Source organism: Chiloscyllium plagiosum, unplaced genomic scaffold, assembly GCF_037043375.1.
Source record: "Chiloscyllium plagiosum isolate Xiang-an unplaced genomic scaffold, Cpla_swu_hap1 HiC_scaffold_2, whole genome shotgun sequence".
In the NCBI taxonomy this organism is placed as follows: domain Eukaryota; kingdom Metazoa; phylum Chordata; class Chondrichthyes; order Orectolobiformes; family Hemiscylliidae; genus Chiloscyllium; species Chiloscyllium plagiosum.
Genome location: NW_028270140.1, coordinates 159,696,919 through 159,721,306, shown reverse-complemented (window position 1 = coordinate 159,721,306; position 24,388 = coordinate 159,696,919). Strand labels below are relative to the sequence as shown.

Genomic DNA, 24,388 nt, shown 5'->3' with positions numbered 1-24,388 from the left:
TTTCAGCTCTGATCTCCAGCATCTGCAGCCCTCACTTTCTCCTCGACCTATAGTACAACCCCAGCAACATTACCATCCTTTTATTATCTCTGAGCTCCACCCACAAAGCCTCACTGGATGATGCTCCAGTTATTTCGTCTCTGATCACTGCTTTGATACTCATCCTAATCAAAACTGTAACTCCCTCTCCCCTCCTTCCACTGCCTCTGACCCACCTAAAGCACCTTTACTCTGGCACATTAAGCTGCCAGTCTTGTCCCTCCCTTAGCCAGGTTTCTGTAATGGGTATAATATCTCAGTCCCACACACCCCTCCATGCCCTGAGATCATCGGCCTTACCTGTCAGCCCTCTTGCATTGAAATATGCGCTATTGAATCCAGCAGGCATTCCTTACTCCCTGTCATGTTCCAGCCAGACCTGTCTCTTTGCTTTACCATTTCTGATTATTCTATCTCCATCCGGCCTCGCACTTGCCTCCCTGCTGTTGAGGATCCCACCTCCCTGCTCATCTAGTTTAAACCCTCCCTTGCAGCACTAGCAAAGCTGGCTGCCAAGATATTGGTCCCCTCAAGCTCAGATGCAATCTGTCCCTCTTGAACAGGTCACCTCTGCCCTAGAAAAGGTCCCAATGATCTAAGAATCTGCATCCCTGGCCCCGCACCAATTCTTTAGCCATGTATTCATCTGCCATATCCTCCTGTTCTTACCCTCACTAGCACACGGCACTGGAGGTAATCCAGAGATTATTACCATTGAGGTCCTGGTTTCTAACATTTTCCTAAATCTCTATCATCATTCTGCAGGACTTTGTCCCTACTTCTACCATATCTACCAGCAGAGAGCGGCATGAGGCAGCAGAGAGCGGCGTGAGCTGGGCGGAAGTGAAGTCGGAGTGCAGAGCTGGTCGGGAAGGTAAATGATTGTTATTTGAGTGGAGAAGGAACCCAAGACACTACACGTGTAGTGTCTCCCACCCTCCCTCCTCCTCTAACCTAAAAAAAAGGACTCAGTCGGCTGAACAGGTAAGCTTGTTTTGGAAACTAAGTGTAGAGTTACGGCAGCGCAGGCAGTGGAATGTTCCTCCTGCAGGATGTTTGAGGTAGGGGTGACCACCGATACTCCTGCCGACTTCGTCTGCAGGAAATGCAGTCAGCTCCAGCTCCTCACAGACTGCTTTAGGGAACTGGAGCTAGAGTTGGATGAACTGAGGATTATTCGAGAGGCTGACAGGGTGATAGAAGCTCCAGGGACATTGTTACATCAGAGAACAGAGGTAGCTGGGTAACAGTTAGAGGTGGGAAGGGGAGGAAGCAGGCAGTGCAGGGATCCCCTGTAGTTGTTCCCCTCAACAATAAGTATACCGCTTTGGATACTGTTGGTGGGGAATGGCCTAGCAGGGGTAAGCTGCAGTGACCGGGTCTGTGGCGCGAGGTCTGGCTCTGAGACTCAGAAGGGAAAGGGGGAGAGGAGGAGAGCGCTAGTAATAGGAGACTCTCTAGTTAGAGGGACGGACAGGCGGTTCTGTGGACATGGGCGAGACTCTCGGTTGGTTTGTTGCTTCCCGGGTGCCAGGGTCTGAGACGTCTCGGACCGTGTCTTCAGAATCCTTAAGGGGGTGGGTATGCAGCCAGAAGTCGTGGTGCACGTTGGCACCAACGACATAGGTAGGAAGAGGGGTGGGGAGGTCATTCAAGAGCTCAGGGAGTTAGGCTGAAAGCTAAAAGCTAGGACAGACAGAGTCGTCACCTCTGGGTCATCTCATGTGCTGGTGCCACGTGACAGCGAGGCAAGGAATAGGGAGAGAGTGCAGTTGAACACGTGGCTGCAAGGATGGTGTAGGAGGGAGGGCTTCAGGTATTTGGACAATTGGACTGCATTCTGGGGAAGGTGGGACCTGTACAAACAGGACGGGTTGCACCTGAACCAGAAGGGCACCTATATCCTGGGGGGTAGGTTTGCTAGCTATCTTCGGGGGGGTTTAAACTAATTTGGCAGGGGGATGGGATCTGGACTTGTAGTCCAGCAAGTTGGTTAGCTGTTTTTCAGGATGTCCAAGAATGTAGGGAGGCTGTGGAGAAGGTAGCACTGACAGGGAATACTTGCGGACACAGAGATGGGTTCAAGTGTGTATACTTCAACGCAAGGAGTATCAGAAATAAGGTGGGTGAACTTAAGGCGTGGATCGGTACTTGGGACTATGATGTTGTGGCCATCACGGAAACGTGGATAGAAGAGGGACAGGAATGGTTGTTGGAGGTTCCTGGTTACAGATGTTTCAGTAAGATTAGGGAGGGTGGTAAAAAAGGAGGGGGGGGTGGCGTTGCTAATTAGAAATGGTATAACGGCTGCAAAAAGACAGTTCGAGGGGGATCTGCCTTTGGAGGTAGTATGGGCTGAAGTCAGAAATAGGAAAGGAGCAGTCACCTTGTTGGGTGTTTACTATAGGCCCCCCAGTAGCAGCAGAGATGTGGAGAAACAGATTGGGAAACAGATTTTGGAAAGGTGCAGAAGCCACAGGGTAGTAGTCATGAGTGATTTCAACTTCCCAAATATTGATTGGAAGCTCTTTAGATCAAGTAGATTGGATGGGCCGGTGTTTGTGCAGTGTGTCCAGGAAGCTTTTCTAACTCAGGATGTAGATTGTCTAACCAGAGGGGAGGCCATATTGGATTTGGTACTTGGTAACGAACCGGGACAAGTGATGGGCTTGTTAGTGGGTGAACATTTTGGTGATGGTGACCACAATTCTGTGACTTTCACCTTGGTTATGGAGAGAGATAGGGTAGGTTTTACAATTGGGGGAAGGGTAAATACGATGCTGCAAGCCAGGATCTGAGGAGCAAAGGCAGTCAGGGAAGGATGTTGTTAAAATGTGGAACTTTTTCAAGGAACAGGTACGACGTGTCGTTGATATGTATGTACCTGTCAGGCAGGAAAGAGATGTTCGTTTGAGGGAACCTTGGTTGACGAGGGTGGTTGAATGTCTAGTAAAGAGGAAGAAGGAGGCTTACATAAGGTTGAGGAAACAGGGTTCAGACAGAGCAGTGGAGGGATACAGGATAGCCAGGAGGGAGCTGAAGAAAGGGATTAGGAGAGCTAAGAGAGGGCATGAAAAATCTTTGGCGGATAGGATCAAGGATAACCCCAAGGCGTTTTATGCGTATGTGAGAAACATGAGAATGACGAGAACGAGGGTAGGTCCGATCAAGAACAGTAGTGGGAGACTGTGTATTGAGTCGGAAAAGATAGGAGAGGTCTTGAATGAGTACTTTTCTTCAGTATTTACAAATGAGAGGGACCGTATTATTGAAGAGGAGAGTATGAAATGGACTGGTAAGCTAGAGGAGATACTTGTTAGGAAGGAAGATGTGTTGGGCATTTTGAAAAACTTGAGGATAGACAAACCCCCTGGGCCTGACGGGATATATCCTAGGATTATGTGGGAAGCAAGAGAGGAAATTGCAGAGGCATTGGCAATGATCTTTTCGTCTTCACTGTCAACGGGGGTGGTACCAGGGGACTGGAGAGTGGCGAATGTTGTACCCCTGTTGAAAAAAGGAAATAGGGATAACCCCGCGAATTACAGGCCACTTAGTCTTACTTTGGTGGTAGGCAAAGTAATGGAAAGGGTACTGAGGGATAGGATTTATGAGTATCTGGAAAGGCACTGCTTGATTAGGGACAGCCACACGGATTTGTGAGGGGTCGGTCTTGCCTTACAAGTCTTATTGAATTCTTTGAGGAGGTGACCAAGCATGTGGATGAGGGTAGAGCAGTGGATGTAGTATACATGGATTTTAGTAAGGCATTTGATAAGGTTCCCCATGGTAGGCTTATGCGGAAAGTCAGGAGGCATGGGATAGTGGGAACTTTGGCCAGTTGGATACAGAACTGGCTAACCGGACGAAGTCAGAGAGTGGTGGTAGATGGTAAATATTCAGCCTGGAGCCCAGTTATAAGTGGAGTTCTGCAGGGATCAGTTCTGGGTCCTCTGCTGTTTGTAATTTTTATTAATGACTTGGAAGAAGGAGTCGAAGGGTGGGTCAGTAAATTTGCAGATGATACGAAGATTGGTGGAGTTGTGGATAGTGAGGAGGGCTGTTGTCGGCTGCAAAGGGACTTGGATATAATGCAGAGCTGGGCTGAGGAGTGGCAGATGGAGTTCAACCCTGTCAAGTGTGAGGTTGTCCATTTTGGAAGGACAAATAAGAATGCGGAATACAGGATTAACGGTAGGGTTCTTAGTAAGATGGAGGAGCAGAGGGATCTTGGAGTCTATGTTCATAGATCTTTGAAAGTTGCCACTCAGGTGGATAGAGCTTGTAAGAAGGCCTATGGTGTATTAACGTTCATTAGCAGAGGGATTGAATTCAAATGTCGTGAGGTGATGTTGCAACTGTACAGGACCTTGGTTAGGCCACATTTGGAGTACTGTGTGCAGTTCTGGTCGCCTCACTTTAGGAAAGATGTGGAAGCTTTGGAGAAGTTGCAGAGGAGATTTACCAGAATGTTGCCTGGAATGGAGAATAGGTCGTACGAGGATAGGTTGAGAGTGCGAGGCCTTTTCTCATTGGAAGGGCGCAGGATGAGGGGTGACTTGATAGAGGTTTATAAGATGATCAGGGGAATAGATAGAGTAGACAGTCAGAGCCTTTTTCCCCGGGTACAACAGAGTGTTACAAGGGGACATAAATTTAAGGTGAAGGGTGGAAGGTATAGGGGGGATGTCAGGGGTAGGTTCTTTACCCAGAGAGTGGTGGGGGCATGGAATGTGCTGCCTGTGGGAGTGGCAGAGTCAGAATCATTGGTGGCCTTTAAGCGGCAATTGGATAGGTACATGGATGGGTGCTTGAGCTAGGACAAATGTTCGGCACAACATCGTGGGCCAAAGGGCCTGTTCTATGCTATATTGTACTAATGTTCTATGTTCTATGTCATTTGTGCCAATGTGCACAATGACTTCTGGCTGCTCAGCCTCCTCCTTGAGAAAATTCTGCAGCCACTCGGAGACACCCTAGACCCTGGCACCGGGGAGGCAACACACCATCCTGGATTCCTGTTTGTGGCCACAGAATCTCCTGCTGTCCCTGTAACTATTGAGTCTGTTATCACTAAGGTCCAGTTTACCTTTGCCCTTTCCCGCCGTGCCCCAGAGCCATAGTGCCACCACCCTGGTTACTGCTGCTTTCCCCTGAACATCATTCCCCCCAACACTATCCAAATCGGTATACTGGTTTTCGAGGGGAATTGCCACAGAGGATTCCTGCATTCTCTGCCTACTCCCTTAGCCTTTCCTGGTGGTCACCTAGCTACTCTCTGCCTGCACTTTTAGGTGTAAAAATAAAACTCTCAGCTGTGATGTTCTCTACACCCCAGATAATCCTGCGTGCATCCAGCTTCAGCTCCAGTTCCCTAACACGGTCTCCTAGGAGCTGCATGAGCTAGGGTGCACTTCTCACAGGTATAGCCTTCAGGGACAATGGAAGTCTCCCTGAGTCCCACATCCTGCAGGAGAAACATGCAACTGCGTTAACTGCCATCTTGACTGATGTAAACCGACCAGGAAAGTTAAAAGGACTTTACTTGAGCTTACCTGGACGTTTTGCTGAGCCACTACTTATTCTGCTACCAAAAATATTTTCTGATCACATGTCTTTCTAGCCTCCCCTCTTTATTTTTTTCTTGGTTGAAGGAGGAGCAAGGAAACATTATAGTGATATAGTGTTTGGGCCTTAAGTACTCCTTGATACCAAGCCTGTGACGATTGGTCCTTCAGTGCAGGTGACTGCTGCCAAAATGAAATCTATGCACCAAAGTGATGCCTCTCCTCTTGGTCACCCTCTGAATTGAATTGAATTGAATTTATTGTCATGTATACGGAGGCACATTAAAAAGCTTTGTCTTGTGAGCAATACAGGCAGTTCACAGAGTTAAGTAGCATAGATAGTAAATAATAGGTAAACAGCAAAACCAAAAACACAGGTACAGGCGAATGCTAAGAGTTTGTGAGTCCATTCAGTATTCTAGCGACAGTAGGGTAGAAACTGTTTTGAAACCGGCTGGTGTGTGTTCAGGCTTCTGTACCTTCTCCCCGATGGTAGTGGTTGTAGAAAAACATTTTCAGGATGGGTTGGATCTTTGAGAATGCTGGCGGCCTTTCCTTGACAGCGGGCCTGGTAGATGGATTCTATAGATGGGAGGTTGGCTTTTGTGATTATCCAGGCCGAGTTTCCCACTCTCTGTAACTGTCTCCGATCTCAAATTGTACAGTTGCCATACCAGGTAGTGATACATCCAGACAGAATGCTCAGTGTCGCACCTATACAGGTTGGCAAGGATATTCGCCATCAAGCTAAATTTCCTCAGCTGCCTGAGGAAGAAGGAACGCTGTTGAGTCTTTGTAACCAGTGCGTCCACATGAAGAGTCCAAGAAAGCTTGTTGTGGATGACCACTCCCAGGATCTTCACACTCTCCACTCGTTCCACCTCTGTGCCGTTAATGTGTAGGGGGGGCATGACTAACATCCCGCCGAAGTACTCTGCTGGAGTACTTCCACTATTCCAACTATCTGTTTCCCTAGCCATGTGAATAAATTACCTCCAATATCCGGAACTTTAATTTTCCTTACTAGTATTTTGTTTGGACCTTTTTGCAAGTCTCGATACACAACATCCACTCATTCAGCTTTGTCCACGCGACTGATCACATCTTTAAAAAATTCCAGAAGATTTGTCAGGCACGAGTTCCCTTTAGAGAATCCATGCTGACTTGGATCAATCAATTCTATCATCACTTTCCAACTTTCAGTTATTACATCCTTAATAATTGACTCCCAGCATTTCCCCACCACCAATGTCAGACTAACCAGCCTGTAATTCCCCATTTTCCCTCTATCCCTCTTTTGTTTGTCAAAAATCACACAACACCAGGTTATAGTCCAACAGATTTAATTGGAAACACACCAGCTTTCGAAGCGCTGTTCCTTCATCAGGACAACCACCTGATGAAGGAGCGTCGCTCCGAAAGCTAGTGTGCTTCCAATTAAACCTGTTGGATTATAACCTGGTGTCGTGTGATTTTTAACTTTGTACACCCCAATCCAACACCAGCATCTCCAAATCATGAATCCATGTAAGATTCTGTTAATTAATTTTTTAGATTAGAATCAGTCTAAACATTATGGAACAGATAGCAGCACACAGGGGGCTAACACCTTCAACACATTATCTAGGCTGACACCAATTGTTAAAGTGCACCTGAGATGTAACTTGTAAAAAACATTTTGCAATTTACATATGAAAGAACTGCAACTAACATGGTCAGGTACATCACACTGTAAACTTTTGCTATAAATTCTGTGTCTTACAACTGTGTCCTCCACAGCCACCTGATGAAGGAGCAGCACTCTGAAAGCTAGTGCTTCCAAATAACCTCTTGGACTATAACCTGGTGTTGTGATTTTTAACCCCAGTCCAACACCAGCATCTCCAAATCCTTTTCGTTTGGACACCAATAGATTACTTCCACGAGTGACTTCTTTTGCCTGTTATCTCTAACCTTTATCTTTCTCTTACAATCCCAGATCAGTTCTCACCACCATACTGACCTCTTGCTTTATTAACAGACCTAACCCAGCAACATTTCTTTTCTTCTTGTACTTCCAAGTTGTGGAAAAGCCATGCATATTCAGTTCTCAGCCTTTACCACTTTGCAACCATCAGCAGTGGCTATAATGTCATGCTACTTTCTTTCTATTATTCTTTTTCAACTCTATGTTTCTATTATTCTTTTTTGCTTTAATTTTTAATTTATGTCCCTGATTGTCACATTCTGGTTTTCATTTCCGGTGTCACTACCCTGCACTTTGCCTTGACATTTCTCGATAATTTTCCAAGTCTGTCCCAGTATAAACCTATGCCCCCACCCCCACCCTCCCATTGTTTAATTTAAATCCCTCTCTTTGTATTCTAGTCCAGGCCTCACTCCATGGCTGCACTTTCCTCTGTACTGGTGCCAGTGCTGAATAAATTGAAGCCCAATTCTTCTACACTAGATTTTAATCTACAAACACAGTCCTAATCTTACTTGGTCAAAGCCAGTTTGCTCATGCCTCGAGTAGTAATTTTAATTTCATCCCTAATTGCCCATATTCCCTTTGGCAGAACTAAGAAACAGGTTCTGTGATATTGTCGCTACCTCATTAATATTGGCAACTGGATCCCTCCCCTCCCACTCCAAGTTCCTCTCCAGCTCTCAGAAATGTTCTGGTATCAGCAGGCAACACAGGCTTCACAATTCATGCTCTCAACTGGACAGAACTTTATTTGTTCCCTTAACTATACTTTTCACAATACTACATTCCTTTTTCTTTCCCAACTTCAAGGCCCCTGTGAGATTGTGCTATGGCCAGCTTGCTCATCTTCTCTGCAGTCCCTGCTCTCACCCACACAGGCTGTAAGTACATTCAATCTGTTGGACAAGTACAAGGTCTGAGACCCTTCGAGCTACTTCTGGATCTTGACAACTGACCTAATCATTAGTTACACTTTCCTGACCCTCACCATCAACTGAATCTGATTAACATAGATACTTGGAGACAGTAAGGACTGCAGATGCTGGAAGCTAGAGTCAATAGATGTGGAGCTGGAAAAGCATAGCAGGTCAGACAGCATGAAGGGTTTTGGCCCATAACATTGAATTTCCTTCTCCTCGGATGCTGTCTAACCTGCTGTGCTTTTGCAGCTTCACATCTATTAACATAAGAGTTACACTTACATTAAGAAGTGGAAAAATACTTTAAAAGATTTGCAGGACTATTGAGAAAGAACAAATGTGTAGGAATAATTGGAAAACTCTCTGAAAAGAATTCAATGCTGTCTTTGTTTGCTTTGAAAGTGGAAGTACTATAAATGAAAATCAAGATTTAGCTTACTTGCACACAGGCGACAGCAAACGTCCTCAGATGACAAAACCATACCTCCAGCCTGATAGGGAAAACACAGAGAGTTAAACACAAAATAATGTGGTTATCTTTCTCAATACTTACAATCTTACACTTTACATGGAATCAGAGACGACTAGAGAACAATAAAGGGTGAAGATTTACAATGAGGAAGGACAATGTTGGGCTATAATGTTGCTGAATATTGATTGATACCCGGATTAGTTCATTTTAGAGAAAAAAAATAATTGCCTTAAAAGGAGTTTAACTGCATTTTAGGCATAATGTCCTCAGTGCACTCAAAGCACACTTGGTAGACCCAATAGTAAACATTGCTTTGACTGCCTGATTGATTGATTTATTGTCGTGTGTACCCAAGTACAATGAATAGCTTTGTTTATGAGCAGTACAGGCAGATCATAGTAAGCAAGGATGCACAGATCAAAAAGACTTTGAGGCATACAGGTTACATTGCTTATTGAGGCTAATAGCAGTCTAATGACGGCCAGGAAGAAGCTGTTCCTGAACCTGCTGGTGCATGTGTTCAGGCTTCTGTATCTTCTGCCTGATTGAAGAGGGCAATTGTAGGTCCAGTGATTAAATAAATGCAGTTAATCATATTGTTTCTGGGTGACATGTTCCTATTAATAGGAGTGCTTCTAGGCAGTGGTCTTAGTAACCAAAGGGTGCAAAGTTAATTCTTTGAAGAGGTAACAAGCAGGTTAGACCAGAGAAACCCAGTGGATGTTATCCAACTAGACTTCCAAAAAGCTTTTGATAAGGTGCCTCATTGGAGGGTGCTGAGTAAGGTGAGGGCCCATGGTATTCGAGGTGAGCTACTGGCATGGATTGGGGATTGGCTGTCTGACAGAAGGCAGAGAGTTGGGATAAGAGGTTCTTTTTCGGAATGGCAGCTGGTGACAAGTGCTGTCCCGCAGGGTTCAGTGTTGGGGCGCAGCTGTTCACTTCATATATAAATGATTTGGATGAAGGGACTGGGGGCATTCTGGTGAAGTTTGTCAATGATACGAAGTAGGTGGAGAGGCTGCAGAAAGATTTAGACAGTTTGGGAGAGTGGTCCAGGAAATGGCTGATGAAATTCAATGTGAGCAAATGCGAGGTCTTGCCCTTTGGTAAAAAGAACACAGGCCTGGACTATTGTTTAAACGGTGAGAAAATCCATAAAGTCAAAGTACAAAGCGATCTGGGAGTGCTAGTACTGGATTCTCTAAAGGTTGACTTGCAGTTTGAGTCTATGGTTCAGAAAGCAAATGTAATGTCATTTATCTCAAATGATGAGGGTTGGAATGTAAAAGCAGTGATGTGCTACTGAGACTTTATAAAGCTCTGGTTAGGCCCCATTTAGAATACTGTGTCCAATTATGGGCCCCCACACCTCAGAAAGGACATACTGGCACTGGAGCATGTCCAGTGGGGATTCATACGGATCCCTGGAATGGTAGGCCTAACATATGATGAATGGCTATGGATCCTGGGATTGTCTTCATTAGAATTTAGAAGATTATAGGGAGATCTAATAGAAAGTTACAAGATAATTCATGTCTTAGAAAGGGTGGACACTGGGAAATTGTTTCCAAAAGGTGGGGATTCTAGGACCCATGGGCACAGCCTTAGAATTAGAGAGGGTCAATTTAGAATGGAAATGAGGAGACATTTCTGCAGCCACACAGTGGTGGGCCTGTGGAATTCATTGCCATGGTGCACAGTAGAGGCTGGGACGTTAAATGTCTTCAAGGCAGAAATTGATAAATTCTTAATCTCGCAAGGAATTAAGGGATACGGGGAGAGTGTGGGTAAGTGGCACTGAAATGCCCATTGGCCATGATTGAATGGTGGAGTGGACTTGATGGGCTGAATGGCCTTACTTCCACTCCTATTTCTTATGGTCTTATGGTCTAAAGACTTTGTAATATGGTAATGGTCACTCATGGCCTGATCCATGCAAATGTGACCTGCCTGCATATTACAAAAACCATGCTGCCATACAATAAGTCATGAAGTGATTGACTATTGGGGTATTTAAGCAACAGTTCCACTGCCTGAACACAAAACTCAAAGAACCACAGATGCTGGAAATCTGAAACAAAAACAGAAATTGCTGGAGAAATTAGCAGGTCTGGCAGCATCTGTGGAGAGAAAGCAAAGCTAATGCTTTGAGGCCAGTGACCCTTCTTCAGAAGTCTCTCAACTAATTCTGCATATGGGTAAAGACAGTTGTAATGGCAGCAATCTGACCTTGTTTAGCAAGGTGAGCTTGCTTTTGATTTGATTTATGATTGTCACATTTACTGAGATACAGTGAAAAGTATTGTTTTGTGTGTTATCCAGGCAAATCATACCTTACATAAGTACATCAGGGTAACAGAAGAGAATGCAGAATATTGTGTTACAGTTACAGAGAAGGTGCAAAGAAAGATCATTTCTAATATATGTTTATAAGTCTGATAACAGCAGGGAAGAAGCAGTTCTTAAAACTGTTAGTATATGTTTTCAAACTGTTCTATCTCCTGCTCGCTGGAAAAGGGTAGAAGAGAGTATCACTGGAATTGAAGGGATCTTGGATTATGTTGGCTGATTTTGATTGTGCTGATGATTGTGAAAGGATACAGCAGGATGGAGATAGACTGGTGACTTGGGCACAGAAATGGCACATGGAGTTGAATCTAGACAAATGCAATGTGATGCATTTTGGAGGTGTGAATTATACTGTAAATGGGAGAGCCCTTGGAAACATTAACATATGGATGGATCTGGGCATGCAGGACCACAGTTCCCTAAAAGTGGCCACACAGGTGGCCTAGGTGATTAAGAAGGTATATGACATGCTTGTCTTCATCAGCCAGGGCATGGAGTATAAGAGTTGGCAAACTATGTTGCAGATATATAAAACTCTCGTTAGGCCACATTTGGGATATATGTGTGCTGTTCTGGTTGGTACATTACCAGAAAGGCATGAAAGCTTTGGTGAGAGTGCAGAGAGGTTCGTCAGGATATTGTCTGGTCTCGAGGGCATTGGCTATGAAGAAAAGTTAAAATGACTAGGATTGTTTTCACTGGGAAGACAGCGGCTGAGAGAAGACCTGATAGTGGTCTACAAAATTATGAGAGCCCTAGATAGTCCGAGGCTTTTTCCCAGGGTGAAAGTTTCAATTACAAGAGGGCACAAATTCAAGGGGAGAGGATCAGGGAACATCCGAGGACCAGGAGAGTAGACATTTTGGGCATGAGCCTTTCATTAGGAATGAGGCTTGTGGGCTAAGGGGGCTGAGAGATAATTGGGAAGGGGGCTGGGAATGCGATAGTTAGATGGAGTTGGGGGTGAAAGTGATAGGTCAGGGAGGAGGGTGGAGAGGATAAGTGAGAAGGAAGATGGACAGGTAGGACAGGTCAAGAGTGTGGTGTTGAGTTGGAGGGTTGGGATGGCCTCCTTCTTCAAAGACCGCAATTTCCCCTGCCACCTGGTCAATGATGCCCTCCAGCGCATCTCCTCCACTTCCCGCACCTCTGCCCTTGAACCCCACCTCTCCAATTGCAACAAGGACAGAACCCCCCCCCCCTTTCCACCACCTCCCCACCCCCGCTAAGTCATAGAGATGTATAGCATGGAAACAGACCCTTAGGTTCAACTTGTCCATGCCAGCCAGATATCCCAACCCAACCTAGTCACATCTGCTGGCACCCAGCCCATATCCCTCGAAACCCTTCCTATTCATATGCCCATCCAGATATCTTTTAAATGCTGTAATTGTACCAGCCTCCACCACTTCCTCTGGCAGCTCATTCCATACACATCCCACCCTCTGTGTGAAAAGGTTGCCCCATAGGTCCATTTTCTATCTTTCCCCTCTCACCCTAAACCTATGCCCTCTAGTTGTGGACTCCTCCACCCTAGGGAAAAGACCTTATCTATTTATGCTCCTCTTGACTTTATAAATCTCTGTAAGGTCAGCCCTCAGCCTCCAATGTTCAGATTGTTGGTGATATTTACTCCTAGAAACGTGAAGCTCTCAACCACTTCCACCTCAGCACCAATGATACAGGCAGGATGAGTCCTCCACTCTGCTTCCTGAATTCAATGGTCACTTCCTTCGTTTACTGACATTGACTTTAGTCTGAGCTTGTCTTATTTGTTTAATCTTTCGGGGAGTGGGCTTCATTGGCTTAGCAAGCATTTATTACCCTTCCCTAGTTAAAACAGACACACTTCAACCCATTACACTGACTGTACCTTTGCCCTATCAACAGTGTATCCCTCCTCACAGACTCTCTGCATACTGTGTCTGCCTGTTCATCAGCTACCCCATCCTCTGATCCATAGCTCTGGTTCCCAACCCCCACAAAACTAGTTTAAACCTTCCCAAAGAACTCTAGCAAATCTTCTGCCCAGGATATTGGTGCTCCTCCAGTTCAGGTGCAACCCGTCATTTTCATACAGGTCCCACCTTCCCAAGAAGGTATCCCAATGATCCACATATCTGAAGTCCTCCCTCCTACACCAACCCTGCAGCCACGTGTTCATCTCGGTCTCTGTTCCGAGCTTCACTAGCCTCACCTATGTTCTGCCCACAAAAATGACTGAGTTCCAGCTGCCTGCCACTTTAACACCCCACCCTGTTCCCTGACTATCATCTGTCTCAGGCTGCGGCAGTGCTCCAGTGAAGCTCAACACAAGCTGGAAACACACCACTTCATTTTCTTCTTGGGGACTCTGTGGCTTTCAGGACAGAACATCAAGTTCAATAATTTTCGGACCTGAACCATTCCTTCCATGTCTTTCCCCCAAACCTTGAACTTTTCTCTGCATTGAAACCTTCCCCCCCATTCCCCACCTTCAGAATGTACACCAACGTTTTCTGAGCTGTTATCTGTTCTGAAGAAGGGTCACTGGACCTATAACTTGAATTCTGTTTTTCTCTCCACAGATGATGCCAGACCTGTTGAATTTCTCCAGCAATTTCTGTTTTAGTTTTAATCATCTCTTCTTCCACCTTATAAATGGAATTAATATATTTCTTACCTCAAGGCATGCCTGCAAATCCCCAGCGCAATATATTACTGACTCTTGCATTGCGACATACCCATCAATTGAAATACAATAAACTTGGTTGCACGCATCAATGTTACGTATCTCGTTTACCTGAAATAACAAGATAGAGCTCTCAGCTTAGATTAAACTTGTAAACTGTTATTTTGTGGCAATGTTTCATTTCTCAATGAAGGGAAAAATCCAAAGGAATGCAACGTTTTTCAATATTCTGATCAAGGTAGAATGGATTAGTTATTGTGTAAAGAACCTTCTATACTGTTCCATTAACACTTCTCAAACACAGCTACGTATTTTTTCAGAGTAAAGCTTCCTTTGCCTGTAGCAATAATTTGCCTCTGACCCAGCATTAAAGACACACTTCTTACTACATCAGTGTGGTAGAAACTCTCAAACTGATACCAAATTGAGTCAGTTTTAAGATCTGCATTCATGCCAATCAGAAACTGAATTAGTAATGTCACAAGCAGTCTTACTGGTCTAATCAAATGTTACTTACTGTACTTAATTCACAATTTAGTTACTTTAAAGTATTTACATTGGTGCTGCTCAAAAGTATCATGATCTCCACAAAGCAGAGCTGAAAACAGCAGGGTCATTAATAGCATAATCATCTGAAAGCTTCCTACCAAGTCACATATCATCCTGACTTGGAACCATATTTTTTAATTTATTCATGGATATGGGTGTCACTGGCTAGCCAGCATATATTACCCGCCCCTAGTTGCCCTTGAGAAGGTGGGGGTGAGCTGTCTTCTTGAACCACTGCAGTCCATGTGCTGTAGGTAGCCCCACAATACCCTTAGGGAGGAAATTCCAGGATTCTGACCCAGCGACACTGAAGAAACGGTGATATATTTCCAAGTCAGGATGGAGAGTGGCTCGGAGAGGAACTTGCAGGGGGTGATGTTTTCATGTACCTGCTGCTCTTGTCCTTTTAGATGGAAGTGGCCATGGGTTTGGAAGCTGCTGTCTGAGGATTTTTGGTAGATTTCTGTCATGCACCTTGTAAATAATACACATTGATACCACCATGCATTGGTGGTGAAGGCAGTAAATATTGGAAAAGGTTATGGTGGTGGTAATCAAGCTGGCCTGTTGATATCAAGTTTCTTGTATATTGCTGGAGCTGCAGCCATGCAGGCAAGTGATGAATATTCTATCACCCTCCTACATTGTGTCTTATAGATAGTAGACAGGCTTCAGGAAGTTAGGAAATGAGTTACTCACGGCAGAGTTCCTAGTTTCTGACCTGCTGTTGTAGCCACATCATTGAAATGGCTAGCCAAATCAGTTTCTGGATAATGCTAACCCCAGGATGTTGGTAACTATGAGCTTTGCATGGTCAGGAAGGAGAGATCACATCTATAGTGAATCACAGCCAAATGAAGATATAGTTCAGGGATTTTGGGGCAGTGTGGGAATTTGCTGTAGAGTGGAAGAGGTGCTTTTTGCTTGTTTTTTGGCTCCTAGCTTGTAAGTCTTTTAGAAAGATAAGTCAGAACTAAAGAACATAGGCAAAATACAACACTAAGAAAACATCACACAACAATGAACATTTATTGGTTGGTGATTGCTGCACATTTTTTATCCACTATTGAGAACGGGGCATTGCTGGTTGGCCAGCATTTTTATTGCCCATCCGTAGCTGCCCTTGAACGAATGTGTTGCGAGGCCATTTCAGAGGGCAGTTAAGATTCAACCACATTGTTGTGAGTCTGGAGTCACATTTAAGCCAAAGCAGGTGAGGATGTCAGATTTCCATCCTTCAAGGACATGAGTGAACTGGACAGGTCTTTCCGATAATTGGCAATTTTTTATTTATTCAATGAGATTACTACTCTGCTCGTCCTGTTTTTTAGCTTCCAACCTAACTCTCTGAAATCACTTTTTAGATCATCCCTTTTCCTAGCTATGTCATTGATGCCAATGTGCACCACGACCTCTGGCTGCTTCCCCTCCCCCTTCAGAATCTTATCGATTCAATGTGAGACATCGCAGACCCTGGCACCCAGGAGGCATCATACCATTTGCGAGCCTCATTCTCATCCACAGGATCACCTGTCTGTTCCTCTAACCATTGAATCCCCTATCACTATCACACTCCTATTCTCCCCCCTTCCTTCGGAGCTACAGAGTCAGACTCAGTGCCAGAGATCTGGCTGTGTGGCTTTCCCCTGGCAGGTGTCCCACCACCCACCCACCACCTTCCCAACAGTATCCAAAACAGTATACTTACTATTGAGGGAAACAGCTCCAGGGGCTCCCTGCACTGTCTGCCTGTTCCCTTTCCGTCCCCTGACTGTTACCCATCTACATTTTCCTGTACCTGAGGTGAGACTACATCCCTGTTATTGGGTGGGAAATAGTCAGTGGAGATACAGGATTTTTTTTCAGGTTGGCAACCTGTGACCAATTGTGTTCCACAAAGATCTGCAACTGTTTACAATACACATAAATGAGTTGGGGGGAGAAAATGAATGTACTGTTGTGAAATTTGCAGATTACACGAAAATAGATGGGAAGGCAAATTGTGAGAGGGATACAAATAGTTTACAGAGAGGTATTGTTAACTTAAGTCATTGGACACAAAGTTGGCAAATGCAGTATAATGTAGGAAAATGTGAAGTTGTTTGTTTTTGAAGCAGATGCAGCAGGTAATCAGGAAGGCTAATGGAACGTTGGCTTTTACTTCAGGGGGGTTGGAATATACCTGCAGCAACTGTATAAGGTGCTAGTGAGACTATGTCTGGAGTACTATAAGCAGTTTTGGTCCCTTATTTGAGGAAGGATATTATTTCATTGGAGACAGTTCAGCAAATGTTCATTCAGATGATCCTTGGTATGGGTGGTCTTTCGATCAAAAGATTGGGTTTCTATGCATTGGAGTCTCATGAGTGATCTCACTGAGACAAGGCACTTGACAGGGTAAATACTGAGAGCGATGTGATCAGGGTAAATAGGTGGTCACACTGTGATCTCTTTGAAGCACAGATTGCATGATTGCTTTGCAGAATACCTATATTCTGTCTGCAAAAATGACCCTGAGCTTCTGGTGATCTGCTATTTCAACACACCTTCGTATTTCCTGACCAATATTTCTATCTTAGGCTTGCTAGAGTGCTGTAATGGAACTCAGAATAAGTTTGAGAAACAATGCCTCATTTTCTGCTTGGGAACCCTGCAAACATCATGACTCAATATTGAGTTCAATAATGTACAGGCTTGAGTACCTTCTCCTATATCCTTACCTGAATCCAACACCCCAGACCATATCATCACATGGGATTGCACCATAAACAGGAGAAAGTGAGGACTGCAGATGCTGGAGATCAGAGCTGAAAATGTGTTGCTGGAAAAGCGCAGCAGGTCAGGCAGCATCCAAGGAGCAGGAGAATCGACGTTTCTGGCATGTGCCTGAAAGGTCGATTCTCCTGCTCCTTGGATGCTGCCTGACCTGTTGCGCTTTTCCGGCAACATATTTTCAGCTTGCATCATAAACAACCCATTATCAGTCTCTAAGAATCTCCATTAGCAACTGCTGATTCCCCAAGGTTGACATTTACCCATTCTTTTGTCTGCCCAACTGTTTTTCTCTTTTTCTGGGCTCTACCTCCACCGATCATTTTCTCCTTGCCCCCTCCCACCCCATCTTTAGTATACTGAGTTTTTCCAGCTATTTCTGCTACTGAGAAGATCATTTCCCTCATGGGAGATTGTAGGGCCAGAGGGCACGGCCTCACAATTAAGGGGTGCCAATTTCAGACTGAGGTGAGGAGGAATTTCTTCTCTCAGAGGATTGAGAGTCTTTGGAACTTCTTGTCACAGAGAACTGTGGAGGCTGAGTCCTTGTGTGTGTATATATAAAATATATATATGCATACAGGTTGTCGATCAGTCAGGAATCAAGGATTAAGGAGTTAGGGCAGAAAATGGATGAGAGGAATGTCAGCTCAGCCATGATCCTATTGAATATGGAGCAGGCTCAAGGGGCTGTTGTTCCTATTTCCTATAGTCTCATGGTCTTATAATGGGGAATTCAGCAGTGATTATGCCAGTGATTATCAAAGAATGATGGTCAGATTCTCTCTAGTTGGAGATGGTCATTGCCCAGTACTTGTGTGGCAAAAATGCTATTAAACACTTAATAACTGAGAAAGTAGGTTCAGGGGGAGATTGCTCATCCCTTTGAGCTGACGACACCTTCAGAGATGACCAGGGCTGATCCTGTATCTCAATGTCAGATTCCTGCTTTCTCTCTACACTCCTTGATGTTTTGAAAACCTAAAACATTATCTACCTCTTTCTTGAATGCAGCCTCCACAGCCTTCTGTTATTGTGAATTCCTCAGGTTGATTGCCTTGTGAGTGATGAAGTGTTTCCTTATCTCAATCTTAAATGGCCTACATTTGTCAGCAAAACCTGATTCTTTTCCAGGTAATTGTCAGTGAACCTCTGACCTTATGGTGGAGGAAAGGTCATTGATGAAGCAGCTGAAGATGGTTGGGCCTTGGATACCACCCTGAGGAACTCCTGCAGAGATGTCCTGGAGCTGAGATGACTGACCTCCATCCAATATGACCATCTTCCTTTGTTCCAATTATGACTCCAGCCAGTCCAGAGTGTGCCCTCTGATTCCCATTGATTCCAGTTTTTTAAGAGGTCCTTTATGTCACACAGCCTTGACGTCACACTCACTATTACTGTGCTAAATGGGGCAAACCTCAGATACCATAGCAACTGAAGGCTGGGCATTCATCGAGCTGTGGGCCATCAACAGCAGCAGAACTGTGCTCCAGCACAATCTGTAACCTCATGGCCTGGCATATCCCCCACTCACCCATTACCATCAAGCCAGGGGATCAACCCTGGTTCAGTGGAGAGTGCAGGAGGGCATGCCAGGACCAGCACCGGGCATTCCCACACATGAAGTGTCAGCCTGGTGAAGCTACCAAACAGGACTACTTGCATGCCAAATGGCATAAACAGTAAGTGATAGACAGAGCTAAGCGATCCCACAACCAACGGATCAGATCTACGCTCTGCAGTCCTGCCACATCCAGCCTTGAATGTTGGTGGGCAATTAAACAACTCAATGGAGGAGGAGGCTCCACAAATAACCCCATCCTCAATGACGGAAACGCCCAGCACATCAGGGCAAAAGATAAGGCTGAAGCTTTTGCAGCAATCTTCAGTCAGCAGTGCTGAGTGGATGATCCATCTCAGCTTCCTTCAATGGTCCCTAGCATTACAGATACCAGTCTTCAGCCAATTTGATTCACTCCATGTGATATCAAGAAATTGTTGGAGACACTGAATATTGCAAAGACCATGGGCCCTGACAACATTCCAGCAATAATGCTGATGATATGTGTTCCAGAACTTGCTGCTCCCCTAGCTAAGCTGTTCCAGTACACTTACAAAATTGACATCTATCGACAATGTGGAAAATTGCCCAGGTATGTCCTGTACATAAAAAGCTCAACAAATCAAACCCGTCAATTTCTGCCTTGATCAGTCTCCTCTCGATCATCAGTAAAGTGCTGGAAGGTATCATCAACAGAGCTATCAAGCAGCACCTGCTCAGCAATAACCTGCTCATTGACATCCCATTTGGGTTCCACCAGGGCCACTCAGCTCCTGATTTCATTACAGCCTTGGTTCAGACATGGACAAAACAGCTGAATCCCAGATGGGAGAGTGACAGCCCTTGACATCAAAGCTACATTCAACTGAGTGCGGCATCAAGGAGACCTAGAAAAAAACTAGAGTCAATGGGTGTAGGGGCAAAACTTTCCACTGGTTGGAGTCATCACTAACTATTGGAAGATGGTTGTGGTTGTTGGAAATCAGTCATCTCAGCTCCAGGACATCTCTGCAGGAGTTCCTCAGGGTAGTATCCAAGGCCCAACCATCTTCAGCTGCTTCACGAATGACCTTCCCTCCATCATAAGGTCAGAAGTGGGGATGTTCCCCAATGATTGCACAATGTTCAGCACCATTCGCAACTCCTCAGATACTGAAGCAGTCCATGTTCATATGCAACAAAATCCGGACAATATTTAGACTAACAAGTGGCAAGTAACATTTGCACTACACAAATGCCAGGCTTTGACCATCACCAATAAGAGACAATCTAACCAGCACTCCTTGACACTCAATGGCGTTACCATCACTGAATCCCCCATTATCAACATCCTGCGGGTTTCCATTGACAAGAAACTCAACTGGATTCACCACATAACCACAGTGGCTACAAGAGTAGGTCAGAAGCTAAGAATACTGTGGTGAATAATTCACCTCCTGTCACCCCAAAGCCTGTCCACCATTTACAAGACACAAGTCCAAGTGTGATGGACTATTCCCCACTTGCCTGGATGATGGCAGCTCCACCATCACTCAAGAAGTTTGACGCCATCTAGGCCAAAGCAACCCGTTTGACAGGCAGCAATCCAAAACATCCACTCCCTCCACCACTGACGTTCAGTAGCAGCAGTGTGTAGTTGTTAGGTCTCTAGCGCTGGTTGGATGGATGGACAGGAGATTTTGTGGTCAGGAACGGGACTCCTGGAAGGTATGTTGCCTCCCTGGTGTCAGGGTCCAGGATGTCGCCAATCGGGTTTACAAGATTCTGAGGGGGGTGGTGAGCAGCCAGAAATCGTGGTACATACTGGCACCAACGGTATAGTCAAGAAAGGGATTGAGGATCTGAAAAGTGAATACAGAGAGCTAGGTTGGAAGCTGGAGAGCAGGACAAGTAGAGTAGTGATCTCAGGATTGCTACCGGTGCCACGAGATAGTGAGGTGAGGAACAGGCAGCAAATATAGCTTAACACGTGGCTGCGAGGCTGGTGCAGGAGGGAGGGCTTCAGATACCTAGACCATGATACCTTCTGGGGAAGGTGGGACCTGTACATGAAGGACAGGTTGCACCTGAACTGGAGGGGCACAAATGTCCTGGGTGGGAGATTTGCTTGTGTGATTCGGGAGGGTTTAAGATAGTTTGGCGGGAGGGTGGGAATCAGAGTCACATGTCTGAAAGGGGGTCAGTTGCAGACGGGACAGTGACAGGATGTAGTGAATCGATCAGGAAGGTTTCTCACGCAATGAAGCAAAGGGATTGGTTAAAGTGTGTCTGCTTTAACACAAGGAGTTCTGAAATAAGAGTGACGAACTTAGAGCATGGATCAGTACTTGGGGCTACGATGTTGTGGCCATTACGTGGGTTTCACAAGGGCAGGAATGATTGTTTGATGTTCCAGGGTTTAGAACTTTTAAAAAGAATAGGGAGGGTGGAAAAAGAGGGGGTGTAGCATTGCTAATCAGAGAGTGCATCATAGTTACAGAAACAAAGGTTGTTGAGGAAGGTTTGTCTACTGAGTCAGTGTGGGTGGGAGTTAGGGACAGCAAGGGAACAGCCACCTCATTGGGGGTTTTCTACAGACCCCCTAATAGCAGTAGGGAGATTGAAGATCTCACAGGCGGGCAGATTCTGGAAAAATGCAGATGTAGCAGGGTTGTTATGGGTGACTTCAACTTTCCCAATATCGACTGGAACCTCCTCAGTGCGGAACTGCTGTTGGTACTTCAGTTGTTGGTAAAGTGTTGGACAAGGTGATAAGGGATAGGATTTATTATCATCTAGAAAAGAATAATTTGATTAGGGATAGTCAGCACGGTTTTGTGAAGGGTAGATCGTGCATCACAAACCTTACTGAGTTCTTTGAGAAGGTGACCAAGCAGGTAGATGAGAGTAAACCGGTTGATGTGGTGTATATGGATTTCAGCAAGGCGTTCGATAAGGTTCCCCACAGTAGGCTATTGTACAAAATGCGGAGGAATGGGGTTGTGGGAGATATAGCAGTTTGGATCAGTAATTGGCTTGCTGAAAGAAGACAGAGGGTGGTGGTTGATGGGAAATGTTCATCCTGGAGTCCAGTTACCAGTGGTGTACCGCAAGGGTCGGTGTTGGGTCCACTGCTGTTTGTCATTTTTATAAACGACCTGGATGAGGGCGTAGAAGGGTGGGTTAGTAAATTTGCAAACGACACTAAGGTCGGTGGAGTTGTGGATAGTGATGAAGGATGTTGTAGGTTACAGAGGGACATAGATAAGCTGCAGAGCTGGGCTGAAAGGTGGCAAATGGAGTTTAATGCGGACAATTGTGAGGTGATTCACTTTGGAAGGAGTAACCGGAATGCAAAGTACTGGGCTAATGGTAAGATTCTTGGTAGTGTAGATGAGCAGAGAGATCTCGGTGTCCATGTACACAGATCCTTGAAAGTTGCCACCCAGGTTGACAGGGTTGTTAAGAAGGCATACAGTGTTTTAGCTTTTATTCATAGAGGGATCAAGTTCCGGAACCATGAGGTTATGCTACAGCTGTACAAAACTCTGGTGTGGCCGCACTTGGAGTATTGTGTACAGTTCTGGTCACCGCATTATAAGAAGGATGTGGAAGCTTTGGAAAGGGTGCAGAGGAGATTTACTAGGATGTTGCCAGGTATGGAGGGAAGGTCTTCCGAGGAAAGGCTGAAGGACTTGAGGCTGTTTTCCTTAGAGAGAAGAAGGTTGAGAGGTGACTTAATAGAGACATATAAGATAATCAGAGGGTTAGATAGGGTGGACAGGGAGAGCCTTTTTCCAAGTATGGGGACGGCGAGTATGAGGGGGCATAGCTTTAAATTGAGGGGTGATAGATATAGGACAGATGTCAGAGGTAGTTTCTTTACTCAGAGAGTAGTAAGGGTATGCAATGCTTTGCCTGCAACGGTAGTAGATTTGCCAACTTTAAGTACATTTAAGTCGTCATTGGACAAGCATATGGACGTACATGGAATAGTGTAGATTAGATGGGCTTCAGATTGGTATGACAGGGCGGGACAATATCGAGGGCCGAAGGGCCTGTACTGCGCTGTAATGTTCTATGTTCTATGTTCTATGGATGGAGCTGCTTTTGTCAGGTATATTCAGGAGGATTTCCTTATTCAATATGTAGACAGGCCAACGAGGGGAGAGGCCATTTTGGATTTGGTGCTCGGCAATGAGCCAGGATAGGTGTCAGATCTCGCGGTGGGAGAACACTTTGGTGACAGTGACCACAACTGCCTCACGTTTACCACAGCCTTGGAGAGGGAAAGGAGCAGTTACCGAGGGAAGATATTTAATTGGGGAAAAGGAAATTATGACGCTATCAGACAGGAGTTGGGAAGTACAGACTGGGAGCAATTGTTCCACAGAAAGGGCACAGCAGACATGTGGGGACTGTTTAAGGAGCAATTTTGCGAGTGATGCACAGATGTGTTCCTCTGAGACAGGTAAGAAGGGGTAAGATTAAGGAACCTTGGATGACGAGAACAGAGGAGCTTCTCATCAAAAGGAAGAAGGCAGCTTACGTAAGGTGGAGGAAGCAAGGATCTAGCACAGCTTTAGAGGATTACAGGCTTGCTAGAAAGGAGCTCAGAAATGGACTGAGGAGAGACAAAGGGGGCACGAAAAAGGTTTGGCAAGAAGGCTTAGGGAGAACCCAAAGGCATTTTACTCATACGTGAGGAATAAGAGAATGATCAGGGAGAAGGTAGGGCCGATCAGGGATAGTGTAGAGAACTATGTGTGGAGTCTGAGCAGATAGGGGAAGCCCTAAATGAGTTTTTTGCTTCAGTTTCAACCAAGGAAAGGGACCTTGTTGTGAATGAAAACTTTGAGGAGCTGGGATACAGGCTTGACCAGATCAAGATTGATGAAGTTGATGTGCTGGAAATTTTGGAAAACATTAAGGTTGATAAGTCCCCAGGGCCAGACCAGATTTATCCCAGGCTGCTCTGGGAAGTGAGAAAGGAGGTTGCTGAGCCGCTGGCAAGGATATTTGCCTCCTCACTCTCCACGGGAGTTGTATCGGAGGATTGAAAGGAGCTGAATGTTGTTCCTCTTTTCAAGAAGGGGAATAGGGAAATCGCTGGCAATTACAGACCAGTCAGTCTTACATCTGTGGTCAGCAAAGTTTTGGAAAGAATTCTGAGGGATAGGATTTATGACTATTTGGCAAAGCATAGTGTGATTAAAGGCAGTCAGCATGGCTTTGTGAGGGGCAGGTCATGCCTCACAAATCTTATTGAGACCTTTGAGGAAGTGACAAGACAGTTCGACGAAGGTTGAGCAGTGGATGTGGTGTATCTGGACTTCAGCAAGGCATTTGATAGGGTTCCCCATGGTAGGCTCATTCATAAAGTCAGGAAGTATGGGATACAGGGAGATTTGGCTATCTGGATTCAGAATTGGCTGGCTGACAGAAGGCAGTATTCTGCCTGGAGGACAGTGTTGAGTGGGGTCCCGCAGGGCTCTGTTCTTGGGCCTCTGCTCTTTTTCTAGTTTCTATAAATG

General features: G+C 45.3%; 1 protein-coding gene across 1 annotated transcript in view; it reads right to left on the bottom strand.

The window, feature by feature from the left end:
* The window catches only part of LOC122556516 (uncharacterized), a 153,216-nt gene that overhangs the window by 58,100 nt on the left and 70,728 nt on the right, over positions 1–24,388 (bottom strand). Inside the window, exons 6-7 of the mRNA XM_043703248.2 lie at positions 13,982–14,101; positions 8,935–8,986 (exon numbers count right to left, since the gene is read on the bottom strand). Of these exons, the coding sequence (XP_043559183.2) occupies positions 8,935–8,986; positions 13,982–14,101 (172 nt within the window). The remainder of the gene's footprint in view (positions 1–8,934; positions 8,987–13,981; positions 14,102–24,388) is intronic.